At 42.0% G+C, this 21,879-nt stretch overlaps 1 protein-coding gene across 5 annotated transcripts in view; it reads left to right on the top strand.

Moving 5' to 3' along the window:
* Positions 1–3,845: 3,845 nt before the first annotated feature.
* Positions 3,846–21,879, top strand: part of LOC144933862 (DENN domain-containing protein 5B-like) — a 52,406-nt gene continuing 34,372 nt past the window's right edge. For 4 of the 5 annotated variants that reach the window (XM_078859096.1, XM_078859098.1, XM_078859097.1 and 1 more), the window contains exon 1: positions 3,847–4,399. In XM_078859096.1, the coding sequence (XP_078715222.1) occupies positions 4,303–4,399 (97 nt within the window). In that variant the 5' untranslated portion in view covers positions 3,847–4,302. Of the gene's footprint in view, positions 4,400–21,879 lie in introns of all 5 variants that reach the window. The other variant, XM_078859095.1, reaches the window with a different exon arrangement.

Below are 21,879 nucleotides of genomic sequence, written 5' to 3'. Positions count from 1 at the left end.
GGTTTTCTTCAACACCCAATGCTGTGTTTTTATCCGAGCTGCCCGACTCAAACTCGTTTAATCACACCACTTAAAATTATATGCAATCTAAGATGCTTATATAATCTGCACAATTTTGTATTTAGTGACTGGTTAGACCATCGAGCAGTAGATTGACAAAGGGCACTAAGTTATTTTATCTTGTGATATTTGTTTCACCATCATTCTGTATTAGAGTTAAAAATAACTGGAAGTTATATTTGTTTTAGAGATGTGGGACTGTTGCATGCATGCATAATGTATGTACTGTACAAGTGCTATGCTTCAAATCCATTGTAATCACTTGCACGTTTTACAAGTTGAAAATGACACTACTGAAATTGTCCCGAAAGTTATGAGTGTAAATGTCAATGAGCAGAGTGTCTGAACTTGTTGAGGAATGCTGCACGGGTACATATTCCTCTGTTCGTCTTGCAAGATACATGTGTGTAGGATAGTGCACTATTGTCATAGTTTGGCATTCATTGTGTGAAAATATGTATTATATAATCCCCACAGACATCCACCTATATTTATAAATTTACTGTGCAATAATCTGCTGCTGTATTTGCAAAATGCATTTCATTCTGGCTTTGATCAATGTGCTACAATGTAATGTCGGTACATTGTTTGCATTATTGTTATTGGTAACAATATAAATGTACTGTATATCACAAGCAGTTCAACATCCCAAATATGGCCTTACAATGTCTCGACTGTGCCATCCTTTAATCACAAGGTATTTCTTAGTACTGTGTAAGTACCAAGGGCCGTTTTTATGACTGCCATGAAGTACAGGAGGACCCATTTCTAGATACCCCACAGATAGGGAGAAATTATAACGAAAAATGTCATTCAAAGCTCCCACCAATCTTAACACATTTAAAACTAATATGCAAAGGATTCGACACCAGACTGACGCCCTATCGTCTCATCATCCATATACTGCAGGTGTAAATACACTCATCTCTTTTTTCCACTGCTCCACTAGAATTCTCTCCAATCTTTAAAAAAAATCACAACCTTGCTTAATTCAAGAGCCGTATGTGTCAGTTTAACACGTAGGCTTTTGCGACCAATATTAAGGTTTTTGGGTGAGATTGCGTAAGTATAAATGCGTCGTAACCCTTCACCACCCGACACAGCCAATTAGGGATTTGTCACGTAAACAAAACGCCAATTAGTTACGACTTCAGCCCACCGGTGTGTTGGAGAGTAAATCTACAACATTTACAGCCGTATGTGTATTAACTTTTGTTCCAACTTAAATGGTGCCCTTTATTGTGAGCCTTTTGGCATTTTGCAACTGTGATTTCAAATATTTAGTGGCAGATCTAATAATGTATCGCCCAATGTAATTGGCAAGTGTTGTTGAATACACATTTTTGTCTGCAATCTCGTGAATTACAACTCTTCGTCCGCAGTAATGTGACCAACATCATGGACCGCATTATCCAGCAGGTTATCAGTGCATGCATTCCACATTTGTGGGGCAGGAACAAAACATTGTCGATAATTGGAATAATAGGGTCACTGATAATCGCGCAAATAATGAGTCGTGAGTAATAGGGAAAAGAGGAGTTGTGAACTCGAGCTCGCTCAACTAGAGAATGCAAAACTCCACTTCGATTGGAAAGATTTGCGGATAATCGGAAGAATTGGAGCCACCGATAATAGGGCTTTTCGCGGACTCGACGGCTAATCTCAAACTAAAGTATTTAACTAAACTATGCTTTACCAGGTAAGGCTCACTGAGCTATCCACCTCTTTCAGAAGCAACCTGCCCGCAAATGATAGCTCAACAAAGTGGCTTATCACGTAGAAATGTTTCTAGCTGCCAAAAACTCAACGCATGTTGATTCTAAATGTGTGGAGGGAAAAGCCAGAGGACCCGGAGAAAGAGTCACAAACTCCAGACGTCAGGGTCGGGGTCAAACCCACGACCTGTATACCGGACGGATAACATTGAGATGTTATCTCCTCTTATCCGTCATCCTTGATAAGGGCCCCCCTTAATATGGTCTCTCTTCTTTCGTACGGCTGATGTAGATGCAGAACATTAACAACTAACAGTTTCACATTAAGGTGGTCAAAGCAGCGGAGTGTTATCGTCGCTGTGATTGTCTCCGTCGCATTTTGTGAATCGGGAAATTGTCCTGGTGATGATAACCTTGCACACGATCTGTTCCGGATAACCGGATGATAAGTGGGTTTTTTTGCTGTTGTAATATCCTCCATGATGTGCATCAGGGCATTACCCGTCCGTCCAAGCGCATCTGCTGCCACGGGTTACAATGGAGGGTAAAACCGAGGGGTTCCAATGAAGGGTAAAACCGAGGAGTTCCAATGAAGGGGAAAACCGAGGGGTTCCAATGAAGGGGAAAACCGAGGGGTTCCAATGAAGGGGAAAACCGAGGAGTTCCAATGAAGGGGAAAACCGAGGGGCTCCAATGAAGGGGAAAACCGAGGAGTTCCAATGAAGGGGAAAACCGAGGGGTTCCAATGAAGGGTAAAATCGAGAGTTCTAATGGAGGGGAAAACCGAGGGGTTCCAGTGAAGGGTAAAACCGATGGGTTCCAATGAAGGGTAAAACCAAGGGGTTCTAATGAAGGGGAAAACCGAGAGTTCTAATGGAGGGGAAAACCGAGGGGTTCCAGTGAAGGGTAAAACCGTGGGGTTCTACTGAAGGGGAAAACCAAGGGGTTCCAATGGAGGGTAAAACCGAGGGGTTCCAATGAAGGGTAAAACCGAGGGGTTCTAATGGAGGTGAAAACCGAGAGGTTCCAGTGAAGGGTAAAACCGAGGAGTTCCAGTGAAGGGTAAAACCGAGGGGTTCCAATGGAGGTGAAAACCGAGGGGTTCCAATTCAGGGTAAAACCGAGGGGTTCCAGTGAAGGGTAAAACCGAGGAGTTCCAGTGAAGGGTAAAACCGAGGGGTTCTAATGGAGGGTAAAACCGAGGGGTTCCAATTCAGGGTAAAACCGAGGGGTTCCAATGGAGGGTAAAACCGAGGGGTTCTAATGAAGGGGAAAACCGAGGGGTTCCAGTGAAGGGTAAAACCGAGGGGTTCTAATGAAGGGTAAAACCAAGGGGTTCCAATGAAGAGTAAAACCGAGGGGTTCCAATGAAGGGTAAACCCGAGGGGTTCCAGTGAAGAGTAAAACCGAGGGGTTCCAATGAAGGGGAAAACCGAGGGGTTCCAGTGAAGGGGAAAACCGAGGGGTTATAATGAAGGGTAAAACCGAGGGGTTTGTGAAGAGGGAGTTTATTGCATCCTGCCACTGCGGGACACCCCGCCGCCAAACTCGAGCGGGAGGGATGAGAGGTGAACCGGCGTCCGTCGATCCGAGACCCCCCCCTACTCCAGGGGGATGTTTTTGTCATCGTTGTTGGTGGTAAACGAAAGTTCTAGATTTGAAGCTTTCGTGACTGCAAGGATTCATACTCTTAGTTATTTCGGTAAAATCACGTAGGTAAAAAATGAAATTCAAATTAATAAAAATAAAATAAAAATCACGACGCTTCGGAGGCAACACAAGTCTCCGTCATCAGGGTGGGACCGTCACAGCTAGATTTGCTGTATCACTTGATCACTTGATGCAGCAAATCTGGCTGTGACGGTCCCACCTGATGACGGAGACTTGTGTTTCCTCCGAAACGTCGTGATTTTTTATTTTATTTTTTTATTAATTTTAATTTCATTTTTTACCTACGTGACTTTACCGAAAGAACTAAGCGTATGGTAAACGAAAGTCTCCAGCGCCTCGCCGTGGCCGGTAAAGGAAACGCGGTGAGATTTGGTTGTGTGGCGTGGGCCCTCTCGTGGCGTTGTGGGCCCTCTCTCGTCAAATATGGCGCGGCGGGCAGGACGGAGGCTGCTGCTGCTACTGCAGCTGCTGCTGTGATTCAAAGAGAAAAAGACGATTTTGTTTGGTTGGCACTTTTATTTTACTAAAAAAAACAAGCACGTTGCGTTTTAGTCGTCGCAACGCCGCTAAATTAACGTTCGGAGTTTTTTTGTTTGTTGGTATTAAGCCATTAGCATTGCCTCCGTCAAAGTGTGAAAGAGGAGGGGACATCATCCATCGCAGAGTCCGGCCCCTCTCGTGTCGCCGCCGCTATCTTTCTCTCTCGGTGGGAAAGCGACGACGGCGATGATGATGATGGTGGTGGTGGCGATAACGCTCTGGTCGTAACAACAACAACAGCAGCAGCAGCAGCAAGCGATCAGACAACAGCAAGGTCGAAGAGATCAGTCGAAACGTGTAACACACAAGCGGGAAGATGAACGCACAGAGCCCTCCCGGGTGCCGCTTTGTTGACTATTTCGTGGTGTGCGGATTGGACCCCGACACGGGCTTGGAGGCCGACGAGCTCGCAGGTAAGAAGAAGAGTGCGATGATGTCCAGCTGATGATGATGACGATGTTCTAATGATGCATACATCGTTCGTGTGTGTTGTGTTGTGTCGTGTGGTGTGTATATTGCGCATACACAAAGCGTGCTTCGAGTTACAACATTTGAAGCGCACTGCGCTATGCTCACGGCCGACGAGTGAGCTGCCCTGGTCTTATCAGGTGGACATCATTGGACGACTTCGCCTTGAATTCAGTAGCTGGTACTGTGTCTGTGTGTGTACAAAGGAGAGGGTTCCTCTCCACGGAAATATGTACTAAGGAGAGGGAGATGGGACTGGGGAATGACATCTAATGGAGAGACAAATGCGGTCGGGTGTGGTGCCACAGCAACCCTTAATAGGTGCTCGCTAACAGCCCTAAGCCTCCCCACAATAGTCTTGTGTTCGGCTACATGGGGGGTGGTGGTGGGTCATCTGTCTTGGCGCATATGCAATTGTGTATCACATGCTGAATAGGCAGAGGTGTTATTTATTTATAGGGTTCGTCCAGAGACTTCTATCACAAGGATGAGACGGTGTGTGTGTGTGTTACCAACGCATATAAAACGCGTTTTGTATGCTTAATCTATGAACTGGTGCATACTCTCTGACTGCTGCTTGTGCAGTATATCATAAGTGTACATTGATTGTGGGTAGCCAGCTAAATGTATCGAGTGTTTCCAATAAAGTGTAGTGTGCGTAGGTGTTTGTATTTATTGAACTGGTTGAGAAGAATGTGACCGGGTTTGCAGATCCCAAGAGCAGCAGAAGACCAACAGAGACGGTCCCATAGTGCAGATATTGATGAGATAATGACGAGAGGTGAGGTCGTAGAGAGGAGTGGCTTTTGTTTTGTACGTTGACTCTATTGACTTTCCCTACAAATATTATCAAGCAGCATTTGCTTAAGGCAAGCAAAGTCTGGACCGCTTTCGACCTTCTGGGTCTCATCAGCAGTCAAGATTGTGAAACAAATGCTGCTCGATTACCATGTGTCATTTTGGCAAGAGCGGCTCTTATAAACGATGGGACCTGGCGTATATAAGAACGCAGTGTTACAAATGTGGCCTTGTATGATACGGACTCAGGTTATTTGTTGAGTTGCGTGAGTTTGTTTACTTATATATGCTGCTAACCCTGACATATGTCCTTGAATGATTATAATTCGTATATTTAAGAACGTTTATTTATTCCCAAACTACACCAGTCTGGAAACACATTGACAAGTTGTTTTCAATTTTGAGAAATTTCTGTCATCGAGTGGTACTTTTAGACTCAGTTATTTCTCATCAACTTTCCATTTGTAATGTTGATGTGAAATTTTTGTCATGGCTTGTGATAATGACAAAAACATATGAGCCTCTTTCTCAATCCACTGCTGGATGAAGGCCTCCCCATGCCGTATTGGGCCATGGGAGTTGTTTGACCTTTACCACACTGGTCAGTGCGGTTCGGAGGGCTGTTCAGAACTAGATGAGATTTCAGCTTAGCCGTGGCCTGGAATAGAATGTAAGCTGGCGGGTTAATCGTATTGCAGAGCGCAAGCCATTGCTCCACTATTCCACTATTCGACTGACACTCTATATGTATACCATTTTATATGTTGAAACTACTGTAAAGCAATACCTGACACTGGTAATGGTATTTCTAGATAACACACACAACCTTTCTCCACCCATTTGAGTGTATTTTCTCTAAAACATTTACTCTGTTTTTGTACAAAACATCTATTTGCAACAACAATAATACGTCCCACATTTTTTGTACAGAGCAATGGGGGATATGATTACCTTTAGACGTTATATAATCCAAATTGTGTTGTGTAGTTGTGCGACTTATTTACATGATTGTGTGTGCCTGGAGTTAATGATTGAAAAGGTCACTGGGCGGGCAGCATTGTGGAGTGGATATGCCTGCATAATGGACCCCGAATTCATATCTATGCTCATCGTCCTTGGAGCAATGCTTGCATCCACCCCCACTTGCCCAGGCTGTGTTTGAAATGTGCACCATTTCAAAACCGTGAATTCGACTTTGATGTGCTCTTCTTTTCAGGTCTAAATATTTGGCTGTTGTATAACAAGTACCATAATTATGTCAATGAATGCAATAATGGAGCATGGTTATTGCATTGTGTATGGTGTGCAGATTTTCCATCACAGCATTGTCCTATGCTGCACCATCCCTGTAATACAAGCAGCTCTTTGTAGTATAGCAGGATAGGACAATATGTACAGTACTTACAAATCGGAAACAATATGCAATACAATAACCGTGCTCTAATTTAACGGTTATTATAATACAATAATCAGCGTAATTATGGAGCATGATTTATAGTATATTGTCGTAGTTGTAAGTACAGCTTTTTTTCCTAGTCGCAGAGTTTGTAAAATGTACAGATGTTAATTGAGGCGGCATAGCAGCATTCTTTATACGGTACAATATTCTTCATCATATGTGCTTTTAGTAGACCCTCGTGCCAATAAACTTTTTCTATTTAACCAATAATATCCTAATCTACTCGTACTAATATAGTAACATATCAGTATGTATCTTTTATAAGGGCGACTAAATCGCAAGATCCAGACGATCCACGTCTAAATCTCCAGCGAAGATCTCTTGTTGTATTTATATTTTTTATGTTAACCATTCCTGAGTTCCGGTTATCCTACTTGTTCATGCCCCATATAAGCCAAAATGTATAAATGTAATGGACAATACTTTAACAGTCCACTGCTGAATGAGGGCCTCTCCACTTGTTTCGGTCATGAAGATTGATTTCACTACGCGCTAAGCCAGTACAGGGTTGTTGAAGGCTGTCCAGGATTGGTTCGGTTACCACTCAGTGGTTGCGTCGGCCGTGTCCAGGAATCAAACTCAGGTTTTCTTGGTGCGTATTTTAATACTGATGTATTGTAAGTGCTTTGGTTTATGCACTTTACATATTCATTCCTTACATTACCCTCATTACAATATGTTTTCTGATTAGAGTATCCAGGGACATATATGTACTTTCATCATCATACAAAAACGAATTGCATCCTGGTTTCAAAATACAGCACAGTGCAATTATTTTATCAGTTGTGTTGACTTGCATCTTTTAGTATGCAATTCTGTGGGTTCTGTTGGCAGATAAGGAAGTTATTGAACCACAGCTATGCATGATTTGCAAAGACATTGCGAGACCAAAACTGCGTGCACTGCAGTCTTTGCTGCACTACTGCCGAGGGCTATTTCCACAGATGGAGCTCTGTAAGAACTGAAAACATGATTGGACATGTAAATGTTTAAGTTTCAAAATCATCTCTATTCTGTGTCCGTACACCGTTTGAACACACGCCTATGATTAAATCACCTGGGATGCACCCAGTCCCATCACACCTTTGAAGCTAAGCAGGGAATTCGGCCTGGATATCGCTTGGATAAGTAACCACCATGCACAAAACAGTCGTGGTTGGGATAGTGGGCAGCATAGGGCAGTGCGACACAATTCATTGCTCTGCATTTCCTCCACCTTGACCAAGTCACTGTGACCAACGTGGGAGAAATATGTTCAAATAGCCCTCATGACCCGCATGGTGTGGGTGAAGCTCTCATCCAGCAGCGGATTGACAAACAGGCTGTATATGTATACTTTTATGTTGTCATCACTACCATTTTTTAAAATAGCGTTTGGTGGGAACCAACCGCAAGCATATCAAGTACTTAATGTAAAAATGGCTCCACGTCCTAAAATCCTAAACTCTTGTTCATAATTTGAAGGACGGTAATGACATGTTCATTATTTGCATGATGGCAATTCACGATGGGGAATGTGAGTCGTGATCTTTCACACACATTTGAGTATTTTCCTCCCCAAACTGTTTATCGGAGGCACATGGAAATGTTCATGAACAGTATGATTATGGTGACTTTTTCCAGCCATTAGCACAGATCACACAGGATTCAGTGCTCAGTTGCATCACCTAGAGATGTTATCTATGCCTCACTGGTGAATTTGCAGCCAACAGAGGTGCCACCTAAAGCCTTTCACAAAATTACAACATATGGCGATATATTTTGTGAACTCTCCCCTAATTAGAGAGCAGCACAGGCGATAGAAATTTATCTTGAGAACTTTGCACACCAAATGTTTTGCTGGCAAATGCATTTCGAACATGATGGCCCAGTTGCCTGTTTTTGGCTATCATTGCTCTAACATTTAGTAACCTCTTCTGCATAGAGCTCTTTTTGTGTAGTAGAAATGTCACAGTGCTGTTTCATTCATATTACACTACAGTATTGTATGACATAAGATTTTCGCTTTGCAGTACGTACATTAAACTAAACTAAAACTATACTATTTTTTGTTTTACCAGTAAGGGCCCACTGAGCTATAGAACTCATTTTCATGATAGCACAATGAAGTGGCTTGTTATGTGGAAATATAGCAGCCAAATATTTCAAATGCATGTTTCTAAATGTGGAGGGAAACACTGGAGGACTTGGAGAAAAATCCACGCCACCACGGGGAGAACATGCAAATTCAAAATATACAGTCATCAGGGTCGGGATCGAACCCACGATCTCCTGTATACCTTGCGAGGAAGTTAACATTTTGCCACCGTGGCACCATTATATTATGCTAGCCCATTAAAGACTTAAAAATACATGATTAGCATGCTATAAATTACTAAGCAGCATTGTACTTGTTCATATTTATATTATTTTGCCGTAATTCATGCACCATTGTGCAATGCAGCACGCCCAAGTACAATGTGGCAATATGGATAAGTACTCAGCTGTGTCAGGTGGCTTGCCTTAGGCAAATTACTTTGTTAGCCAGAGCATGCTGATAGTTTAACACTTTCCACACAGCAAGTGTATAATTAAGTATTCATTTAAGTTGCCTCGTATGTGGTACATTTAATGGGAAATGGACAGACAAATAAAAGCCACGAACTAGTGTTCACTAATTTTAAATAGAGTGTAGAGTTGCAAAGATGCAGAGGATGGTTACAAATATTATAAAAGAAACATTTTTAACGACCTTTTTCTAGCACGGAATTTTAATTTGGTGGAATGAACATAACTGTTTAGAGCGAATCACACACCCCAGTGCTCCGCAATGAAATGATGTCGGAATTTGGAAGTGCACGTTAACGTTTTTTGTGATTCATTGTTTAAAAAAAAATCACGATAATTAATGATGCACAATTAATGTGTTAGGGCCCGACCCGGTGCTTTTGCAACTGTGCTGTGCATGTGGTGAGTGGTGATGAGTCAATTCTCCAGGCGGATGCGACTCTCTACCGTAGATTTACGTAATACCCTGAGAATATTGGTGACAAAAATATCGGGTAAAAATCTATGAACTGTGGCTCAGTCTTTTCCGTCTGCCCATGTTACTTAGAGAGGAAACAGAGGGACTACGCCGAGGTCAGAAACTTAATTACAAACAGACATTATTGATCACATGAGCTTTGTAAACCAGTCAAATGCATCACCGTTGATGACCATTGGTGCTCTTATTTGCTGTGTGTTTAGGCAATGTGGAAACGGCATGTGAGAAAAACATATTGGTGCGCCATCACCAGCGGGTATGCCTACTTCAGACCACATGATTTAATCTTGAGCCACAGAACACAGTACTGTACTGTATCGTGTATGTAAGGCTTAGTTCTGGCTTGGCTCAAGGTCATTCTGTTTCCTTCCTTTTTGTTCAAAACCATGGCCTTGTTTCTATAATGGGAAAAGGAACTGAAGTCATTGGCTTTGTGACATTCACCGGTTGAAGCTTTGTATAAATTTACTCCCAAAAAAAATACCGCAGGAGTACAAAAAATCTTATTTTACATAAATGCAAATACTCTACAGTATTCTAAGTATTGCTGTGATGTGTGTAGCTGTTGTTTAAACCAAAAAAATGTTAGAATCTTGTATTTAGGTCAGTTGGTAGGGCTTTGCCAGTTCTTCGTCTCTTTGATGTTTAACACAGACAAGATAAGGCACATCCTCAACATGACTCCCATGAAAAATACATGACGGGAAATCTAGCTGAGCCAACACCGTTGGTATTAGTGTGCGGGAACAGCAGGGCGCACGGTCTGCTACAACGGAAACGTGATTGCAGGATGATTGTGGAGAATGGACAGTGCACTGTCACTCGTTGATGTTAAAGCAACGTTGATGGAGGGCATTTGAGAATTTGATTCAAAATGCTTGAATGTTTACACAGCTAGGCATACGTAATACTCTACGTGCTGTAATTGTTTAAAAATTATGGTTCTGTTGAAGCAAAATTAAGTTGCTGATATTTAATTTATTTGCATGCATGGCGTTTTAATTGGTTCTGCAATACAGCACTTGGCTTATAAAAAGGAGGCCAGATGTAGTTTTTTTACTCTACCAATACTGAAATTTACAATGTCACAGAAGCCAGTTTCACTCCGTGCATTAATACACTTGCAACAGGAATCAATATCTTCAGTGTTTCATTGAAAGGTCCAATTGTTCATTGTAATGATTTTTGGGATTTTAACAAAAGACTGCAATTACATTGCCATTTTGTTTTTACCTGCACTCCACGATAACAGTGGATCATTTAGCTCGAAAAATGCTGCCTTGTTTTGATCTTTATAGCTCCGTTGAAATAACAGTTATTTAGTCACTCCTTTATATTGCTCGTGTACTAGTTCTGATGCTCTGTGATGTATAAAGATTGTTATACCAGTAATATGTATAGGTATTTTTTATTTTACCGTCCATTGCATTGTATAGATCGTATGCTTGGCTATGGCTAACATCGGTGATAATGATCTGAACCGGTCTTGGGCCTTCCCCTAGGTCGACTCGGCCTTAAATAACTATCTGGTGTGGTGTTTAACATTAGCGTTGGGAAGACAAAGGGGGGACCGAGTGTGGTGCTGGCTGCACCATTCCCCCTCGTGTGCCACGCTGGCCATGATGGAGTGCTTGTGGAGCAGGGCAGTCTGTGTCGGCTGAACGAGGAATGGTCCTTTGTCTTCCTTACTTGTGTGTGCTCTACCAGTTTTTTAAATACTAAAAGGGGATACACGTTTATGTCTGTAGATGTTTCCCCAACCACACTAGCACGGTTGGCTATGTATGGTGCGAAAGAGTTTTCAGTTTCATTTATTTGGCATAGCCCTGTGAGCCATTCGGCTCTTGAATCGGGTGCAACCGCAACAAACAAGAACATGAACAAGAAGGTTCTACATGCGTACGTGCATTTTTCAGGGGTACATTTGCGATGCACTTGTTCCTGGTGGTTACTTTCAAATGTTCACGGGAGGGGTCTGCTCATATAGATTTTAAAATGAATATGAATGTTTCCAACATTGGGTTAATAAACCAGTGTTCCAACACTGTTTGAATGTGACTGTTAAGTTGGCTGTCACCAACCAGCAGGGCTAACTGAGGCAACTGTGATGCCTGCAGCTGCATATGAGGCCCTGAATTCGGGTTTCTCGTCTCAGGAACAGAATCTCTACATAGCCCTGTCGAGTTGTTTTGTTCTTGTTAAAACAATACAGCATTGTTCGCATTTAAACACTATTAACTGTCGATTGTCTGTGGGCGGCTTATCCAGTTTGCGGATTATCCATTCTCATTTGCACCTTTCAGCATGCAAGCTGGCTTTGTCATCAGCTGCTCCTCACTCGTGGAGAGCAAGGGTTTCGGTGCCCACGTGACTGCAAACACGTATAAGAAAACCGATGGGGGCATAGAATAACAGTACATAAATGAATTCTGCTGCATTGCCCTCTGCAGTCTGTAGCACCTGTAATGCATGGTATTCTACCATTAAGGTAATTACCCAGGCTCAAGTCTGCTTCTGAGATCTTACGAAATTCCGGGTGATTTTCTCATCGGCAGAACTCATTTGCAGTCGACAAATTCTAGAACCGTTGCAGCTCTGTGTGTGTGGGTGCCCGTGCCTCACAATTTAAAGCCCCACATGCGAGCTGCTTGTCACGGCTCTTTCCCGCAACTTATAATGCAGTTTGGCAACGTTGCGTGTTTGTCATGATGGCTCAATCGCCCAGGCCCTCTCTGTCACATCTGCACCGCGTCTGCCGCCCGGCCCGTGCGCTATGCTTTCACACGAAATACAAAACTTGCTAAAATAAGCTCCTTGCTGAGTGTGTATATTCTCATCCTCATTCCTCCCCCAATCCCCCCACCCACCTCTCACTTCTTACCAGAATGGAGTCTTCAATATGTTAGGCTTGCCCCCCCCCTGGGGGGAGCAGTGGGAGTGCCCCCCCCCCCCAAGCCATTAATTGATGTGACATCTGTTGTCTGTTTCAGCCCGCATTCGATTGCTGTTCAGAGTGGGGTTGGAGTGGGGTTAGAGGTTGCGCTGGGGTGCAGCTGTGTGGCGTTTGGCACCCCCGCCACACGCACACACAGATGGGCACCGCGGTGATGAATGGCAAAGGCTGAAGGTGGGGCTGGGGGGGCAGTTTGATTCATTTGCATGTAAATGCGTTTACTTACGTTTTGCCTTTTGTAACACTTTCTCAGATATCAATTAAAGTATTGAACTAAAATTGTGTTTTCATCAGGTAAGGCTCACTAAGCTATACAGGTATAGCTCGTTTTCATAAGATACCTCACCACAAGTGATCGCTCAACCAAGTGGCTTATCTTTTGGAAGTGTATAGCAGCCAAATACTATCAAACGCATGTTTATAAAAGGTGGAGGGAACAAAAATCCACACAATCACGAGTCGAGAGACATGCAAACTCAATATATACCGGCGTCAGGGCTGGGTTCGAACCCACGACCTGCTGTATACCAGGCGAGGTAGTGAACATCTAGCCACCGTGGTGCCAGATCGTTGAGCAATAGTTGAAATAGAGTTGAGCAAGGAAAGTTAATTTTAGATATGTTTTTAAGATGACTATTCTATACGTAATTTATAGGGGCGTTCAATCTCTGACAATTATCTTTTAAATTTATATAGTATGTAAATATCATGAGCATCTTATTATAACTGGATTGTAAGTTAAATTGCTCTTAGTACAACTTTTGCAAGGGTATTGTTTTGTTTGTACAGCTGGTTCTATTTAAACCAATCTGTAGTCATTTGCCTCGTTTATTTTTGTAGGCCTCTGATTTGCAGGACTTGTCTAAATGAGCTGTCATCTGGTTATAAAAAAAAGGATATAAATGATTGAGTGAATGAATGAATCACACTTGTAAGATTAAGATAATGTAACTCCAGCAAACCTGAAATTGATACCTGGCCACAGCTGACATGAGCGGTGAAGTGGTAACTGAGTTGGATTTCATAATCTTTGGTTCTTTCGGTAAAGTCACGTAGTTAGAAATAAAATAAAACAAATCACGACGTTTCGATCGCAACACAAGCGGTCGTCATCAGAGAGTATGGATTCCTGCAGTCACAAAAGCTTAAAATCAAGATTGAGTTGGATTTCTCCAGTCTCCTACCATCTCGCCCCCTTTCACCAACCCTTGCTGACCGGCTTACTTAAGTCTGGCACACAAAACCCCCATGATTGACAAGGCACGATGATGCTTTCATCCAGTAGTGGATTAACAAAGAGCTGTAAACTATTGTTATTTTACTATAATTATCCTACATGGTGCAGTATTAATTTTCGTATGCTAAATATGCTTGTATATAGTGTATACCTGCACCAGTATAAACACACGACAACACTGTAGCACTGTCCAGTATAAAGAATTGCACCATATGCTGTGTTGTAAAATGTAGTTTTCTTTTTTTTAACATGATGGACGAACCCCAACGCCGAGCAGTAAATTATTTTCGTTTCCTACAGAACATATATGTTTATCGGGAAGAGCTTAGCGGTGCGGTGAAACTAAATTCAAGAAGCACCGTTTTCGTGCGTGTCAGAGGAATTAGGGTGTACGTGAGACCACGTTGACACGTGAAATACAGCACTTGCTTGAAGTGTGCAGGGATCTCGTATGGCCCACAGGAAGCAGATGGTCGAGTCGTCCCAATGTCTCCTCCGGTGACATCATTCTTGCGTTTAATGATCAATAAACGTGATCGCTTGTGGCCCTACTGTCAACCGTCAAACAACACAACAACATACTCGGGTCTCAAGACATCAGTCAAAACAACAAGCTGTTGTAAAATTAAAATGTAGTAAGCTCGTTTATAGAAAAATACCTATGCTACTTGAATATAATACAAATTTAAATCAAATGTGTCTGCAGTTGGCTTCTGTGAAATTTCATGCTAATTTTAAGGGATCCCGCTTCAACGCATTTTTAGGGAATTAAATGCCTTAATTGTATTAAGGCATTAATATTTTAATGCTTTGTTTCCCCTCCCAGTCATTCGCACTCGACACTCTCCAAGCCATTACTTTTTAATTTAGATTCCCATTTTTGGTTTCCGCAGTGTACACAATTGCGTGGCTCTCAAGCCAAAATGTTGAAGTGTCTCCGAGTGAATTTAAATAATCATCATCATCATAACTTGTGGAACTGTAGGTCAGTGGTCCGCGCACTGCACTTTGTACAGGGTGGCTTGATTTTGATGACGAGTCACTGCAAACATCAGTGACGGGGGGGCTATCCAGTCACCATTCCACACTGACCAGCGTGGTGAAGTATGGACAAATAGAGCCCCCCTTTCCAACATGGCGTGCAGAGGCCTTCATCCAGCACTAGATTTGTAAAATAGCCGAATTAACTTCACGCTGTTTAGTTGCAAAACGTAATATTTTATAAGGCTCTGTTATAGCACCGTTTTAGATATTGCAGGTGAAATCAACGTGTACATAGTTATGGCATTAATCATTATTAGGCCTTCTTCCAGCAGTAGATTGACAACAGATTCGTAAAATATATAAAAACAATTGTATTAACAATTCAATGACTATTCGTAGATGCGAATGAAACAAAAACGCATCATGTGAACCTTGAACTTACCCGACCCTTACGTGTAACCAATAAAAAACCGTAAAGGTACGCATCGTCCCAGTTTCGCGCACGCATCACTTTGACATACTTGAAAACTTACCAGGCATTTCGTAATTTTTACAACCCGCATTCATTCATGCATGCATGTTGGCGGTGTGGAAATTAAAAACATGGGTCACGAGTGCTTTTTAACACGTGCCGTTTTGTGCGCATGCATTGGCCGGTTGGCTGGTCGTGGGAATCCCACTGCAGTTTGTTGTGTCGAGGTGAGTTGGCGAAATCGCAGGCAAAGGTCACTTTGGAGACTTAAGATCCTTGAGTGGTGCTCAAGCGGATCTTATTTAAGGGGCCTTCATCTGCTGGCACTGGGACGACACACGCGGAAATGACCATACGTGTTCTTCCCTCTGTTTAACATGCAGGCTTTCGCGACCAATATTATTCTTAATAAAGGTTTGTTGGGTTAGATCGCGTAACTATAAATGTGTCGTAGTTTGGCAAATCGCCCGATGATGCTGGATGTGATTACCAGCGAAACGTCATGGATTTACTCTCCAACACACCGGTGGGCTGAATTAGTCACTAACTGTTTACGTGACAAACCTTACTGGCTGTGTTGGGTTGTGGAGGGTTACAACACATACTTACGCGATCTAACCAAAACATTTATTATTAATTATTTTTGTCTCTCTGGCGTATATCATGTTTATGCATTTCTTTGTGCTTGGCACGAAAGTGTGAATTTTTATGGCTGGGATATGTGTCCCTAAACACCCACTGGGATGTGCAACACTCCGCGTTATGTAAATGTTCTCAAATCTCGGGCCATTATCCTGTTACATTACAGTATTGCGAATACCGTTGAACATTGTTTAAGTTAAATTGTTTCACGGTTCACATTTGTTTTTACATTCGAATCGCGATTGCCCATGGACTTTCAGTGCCGCGGATTAAATTATCCCCACCGAATATTGCGGCGCTATTTGAGAAGAAGATTCGTATTAGAACCATCAGGATTCATTGTTGCGCCGCGCCCTTAGGAGATTTTGCACTTGAATGAACCAGCTTATGCTAATGCACATGAGTCCCATTAGTGCTGCTAATGAGATGTGCACAGCATACAGGACCAAAGGCGATGAACCGCCATCTATTTCCTGCTTACCGTTAGCAAGATTTGGGTTGTTTTGTTGCTGGAGAGGGGCGGTGCGTACAAAGGTGACAAATTGGTTCCACGCCACCACCTTTACAATCACCGTAATCACTAAACCTTTAGCAGCCGTGTACACGTTCTTGCTGTGATGGATTGGAATTAATGACGTTGATCGGACGATGGATTACGTAGCTTTCCATTGTTTATTCGGGACCAGTATCACTTAACGTTTCTATTTTCAAAAATAATCACTTGTCTTTTAAACTGAACGTTTGTTTTCTTTTGTACATTATCTTCTGTGTCCAAGGTTTAACAAACACGGCTGTGCAAATGTACTCTTCCCTTATGTTGTAAATATTTATATAACCGACTGTTTTCTGGCAAAAGATAGCATTGCTATGCAAGCAGGTATAGCTTACTTATGCATTGCAAAGAGTCGTGTTGATTCATCAGAATGTCAAAGTTCAAATTAAAACAGCTGAGTAAGCAATTTGTTTATAGAACAAATAAATCATATTCTTGGTTCTTTCGGTAAAGTCACGTAGAAGGGAAATAATAAAATAATATTAATATAAAACTATTTTTATTGTTTTATGAATCCCTGCAGTCACGAAAGCTTTAAATCAAAAAATAAATTATTGTTACGTTTCCCTATTGTATAAACTGTTACAAGTTCGCCAAAAAAAACATTTTACTAGAATGGGCAAGTAAATATAAAAACAACCTTTACGCATATGCTTATACATATTCCATAATTCCGCAGTACCAGACCTGAGCTAACAAATTATGCTTAACAGTAAGAATACCTTAAAATTCTGTAACAGTTTGAAGAAATAATATCAATCTCACAAATAACAGACAATATTTGGCATTTGTGTGAATTATTTTATTGTTATTATTTTTTACCTACGTGACTTTACCGAAAAAACCTAAGAGTATGAATCATTGCAGTCACGAAAGCTTCAAATCTAGAATTAAGGAATGGGTGACTGATATTTATCCATAATAAAAGGTTTATTTTGGGTTAGGTCGCCTAAATATAAATGTGTCGTTAAACCCGCCACCACCCGACACAGCCAATTAGTAAGGTTTGTAACGTATAAACAAAAAATGCCAATTCGTTACTACTTTAGTACACTAGCGTGTTAGAGAATAAACCCACAACATTTACAATTCGAGTACGGGAATACCTTGAACTTTCGTCTGGTTAGGGACCAGAGCATGGACACGAATGTCAAAAATGGACGAATGTCAAAGCAGAGCCTTTATTTAGCCTTGCTCATTAAGTTTCATTATATCAAGCTTCGATTTAAAGCTGTCGTGACTGCAGGGATTCATCTTCTTGGTTCTTTCGGTAAAGTCACGCGTTGTGGCCGAAACGTCGTGAGAATTGTATTTTATTATGTTTTATTTTTATAATTTTATTATTTCCCTTCTACGTGACTTTACCAAAAGAACCAAGAAGATATATCAAGCTTTTCTTGCAAATTGAGAACCTTATAGGTTATTTTAGCTTTACTATCACCACACTTACGACCGATTATGAATATATTAAAGCACAAAAATAAGAATTTTCCAGTAATCACAAAAATAAGCACAGTATGAATACTGTACACGTTTTTTTATAATCACGAAAATAACTATGCACACTGTAGTATTATACTATTATCACAAAAATTAATATTAATTGTTTACAGTATAATCACAGAAATAAGTACAGTATTAATATGTGAATAAACACAAATATAAGAGATGCTCACCGAACGACTTCTATTCAAAGACTGAACGAAAAAGATGGCGCGTGGCGCGAACGTCGTGAAAGGTTTGGGATGAAATCGGACGAAAGAGGAAAGCGCGTGGACGAAATTTTAAATGTGGTTATAATTGTAAACGGCCGAAAGAGCGAAGCGACGAAAGTCAAGCGGACAAAAGTCAAGGTATCGCTGTACAACATTCCGCTGGTGATTACAACCAGCCTCATCAGGCGATTAGCCATAATTGCGAAGACGTCTTCCTGTTTCGTTCTTAAATAAAGTGACGGTGATGTCATCATTGTGTGATATTTATCTGATTCCTAAGATACGTGAATCCATATTTATTGTCAGCAAGGAATTCTGAAGTGATAAACGCTACACCGCGTGATCAAGAAACTAAGTTGTGATCAAGTCTGAGGTCTTGTCTGCACAGTACACCGTGGATTCCAGGCACCCTGGAGGACCGCATTTAATTGACAGGCCTCTCTCATAACCCCGGTCGGGAAGTCATCAGAGGGCACAATTGGGAAAAAACCCTGACACTTAAACAAAATGCGTCGGTGCACGGTTCGACAAGTGATGCGCGAAATGTCTGGCAGCAACCATCAGCAGTATTTACCATGGTTATAGTGGACCATTAGATACCTTGTCTGGGTGAGTTTTTATTGGAAGTCCTTTGTTTATTTGTTCGTTAAAATGTTGAAAGATGTTTTTTGCATTTTACACACCCAATAAATAGTGCATTATTGTATTACGTGCGGCCACGATGGCTTATTCTAGATTGTGAAGCAAAGCCAATAGCTGTACGCAAATTTAGTTCAGCTCAAGGTCATGAACTGAGTCTTGCCTGATGGCAGTTTGGTCAAATTGTGTCCACTTACCAAGCCCAGAATCCTTTTCTGTGCCTTTTGGACTGCATTATTTCCCAGCTGATGTAAATAACCGCTGAACAGTCACTGCTGGCCTCTAGCAACTGGCATTTCTAAAAGGCAGTTATGATCGCTCAGACATTTTTGGGAGGGGGGGTTTGAAGCAGTGGTTCAGTGGTCTGCACACTACACTTTGAACCCAACAACCTGAGATTAAATCCCTGCTGTGGATAACATCTGTGGCGAGTAATATCTGAACCGGTACTTTGCTGCTCCATCGCCAATCTGCACTGACCAGCGTGGGACAAATACGGTTCCAACAAACGTCTTGACCAGCACGGTGTTGGGGAGGCCTTCATTCAGCAGCCAATTAACAGAGGCCCCTAAATTATTACTAACACAGGAAGGAGGTTACATTCTGGAGGACTGAAAAGGTCAGTTACCTACTGTATTAGAAGTTAATCTGGTTTTAAAGGTGGCCCAACAATAAGGTCGCAATAGACAAGTTAAATATAGACCACCTTTTGTGGTAATGTTGTGTGTCGACCTGCACAGAAAAAAAGTACGCTTTTTTTAGCCCTCTTGGTGTTCTGAAATTACCATACAATACTGGGATGAACTGGAACCTTTCGGCAGTCTGACATGGCAGGGGCTTGTGTTTATGGGTCACTAGGCATGGGGGCTATTGCAACTGTGCCAATATGTTCATGTCCTTGAGTCATGGGATGAGTATTTGTGTACAGTGATTATGAAAAATATGTCTGAAACATAAAGAGAATAGCAGCTTTTGTACTTTTGTATTCGTTTCGGTCCCCTTTTCGCTCTCAGAATTGATCATTGTTTTACGTGATATATTTCATGTCTCCGCAAAAAAAAAAGCATCTGTAAAATGTTTATATTGACCCCCTGCAGCATGTGGAAGTAATGAAGGGAGATGGATTAGAAAATAAAACGTACCCTTTGAACTGGGGACTTTCTGGTGTCATCCACTAATGATTGGCCTGTAGCCTCGTGGTGCTAATTAATGAGAACTGCAGTTGGATTCCCTGGAGAGCGGTCTCCATTATTTCCTTGGGCCCTCCCCGGTGCGATGAGCCGCGATCACTCCCCAGGCCTCCTGTTTAGAGTGGCCGCGTGACTCTGCCGCTGGATCGTGTGTCTCATCTCCATTTCCTGATGCTGCATCTCAAATAACAATGGGTGGCGCAGTGGAATAAATAAATAAGGTGATGGGGGGGGGGAAATCACGCATAGTCATTATTTGCTTCATATGGATGCATTGAAATGTTTTTGTCAATAATTAAACACGATAACCTTTGAAATAAGCGAAATCACGACCTTTTTTCGGCCCTTTGAGGCCTCTTCATGTGTCTGTGTTTTTGACCGCTGCCTCTTATCAGGGATGGTTCGGCAATGAAGAGCTCTCCCTGAATGGGATTTCTGTACGAAATTGATTTTCTTTGCCGGACCTCCCACCCCTGTGGCAGAAGGGAGAGAGCTCTGACCTTCCTTGATGAAACATTAAATCTTCTCGGCACCGCTTGGTAATACCGTGAAAGTGGATGGGATTGCAGCATTAGCTAAGCGCTGTAACCAAACGTGCCACACCTGGCCTGGCTTGTGGGCCCAGCTGGATTTGCATATCACAGCGAAAATATCTTTTTAACAGACGCCTTTTGGCGTGTATGCTAGCAAAAGTAAATTTTCTCAATAGTTTACTAGTTTCTACATGTGTATTGTACAGCAAGCATTTTACCACGCAGGAATCAGTTGAGCTGCTGTCTGTGTGTGTGAGATTACTACATCACAGTAGCAACAACAAAGACCGTACTGCTATTGATGCACCGTTAGGAGTGGATACTATTAGTGCCTATGAATAATCACCCTGTCCTAATGGTCGATACATTTTGTACTCTCGTAAGTCTGCCCACTTCGTGAATTGAAATGAAAGCAGTGATTTAGTGAGTTGTGGCTAGAATGGGGCGTTATATTTCAAATAGCGCAGTAAGAATGGTTGTGGGATTTTGGCCGCAAATTCAAGGTATTACGAGGGATAGAAGTTGTATGCAAATCACAGGGTGGATAAAACCCCAAATACGTTCCCTTTTCTTTGTAAGTGCAATCATCTCAGCTCAGACCTACTGTGTTAGAAGCTTCGCACACTGAGAGCGTACATATCCTTGGGGGGGTGGGGGGTGGAGAACTCGTGTCGGATGTATTATTAATAAGTCAGTGGTAAACTGCTTTGTTTTTACTCTCGTAAATAATGCGTTCTGCACACCTATGAAAATGCAATTCTGAAATATGTATTTGTTTGAATTCTTGAGATTTATAATGCCTGCTTTTAATTAATCAGTTTTGATGTCCAGGGAAGGTTTAGCACAGACTATCGATATTAAACAATTTACTGCAAGAATAAATGGTGAGGGGGGGGGATTGGGGGAGGGAACATGCCCAGGCATACATATCTAGTGCTGTGGAAATGGAGCGATGATATTGGCTTGTGTGGAGTATCTGGAGGAATTGTTACCTGGTAAGACTGTGAGCAATGGTGACATCAAGGGGGAAGATTTCATCCTGCAGTGGATAGCTCATGGTTGATGATGAATATTAATTAAGGCGGAGTGGAGCACATTTGTGAGCCAGCGATTTGGAGGTGATTTGGTAAATCGGCGATATAAACCTGATGGCGGTACCCTGGGGTCCCATAAGCCCCCGGCTCTCGCATAAATTGCGTTGCGACGTCATTTCATGTCTGTTGAA

Source organism: Lampetra fluviatilis, chromosome 8, assembly GCF_964198595.1.
Source record: "Lampetra fluviatilis chromosome 8, kcLamFluv1.1, whole genome shotgun sequence".
NCBI classification, from domain to species: Eukaryota; Metazoa; Chordata; class Hyperoartia; order Petromyzontiformes; family Petromyzontidae; genus Lampetra; species Lampetra fluviatilis.
Note: the sequence above shows the minus strand (reverse complement) of the source record. Positions and strands in the feature narration are given on the sequence as shown.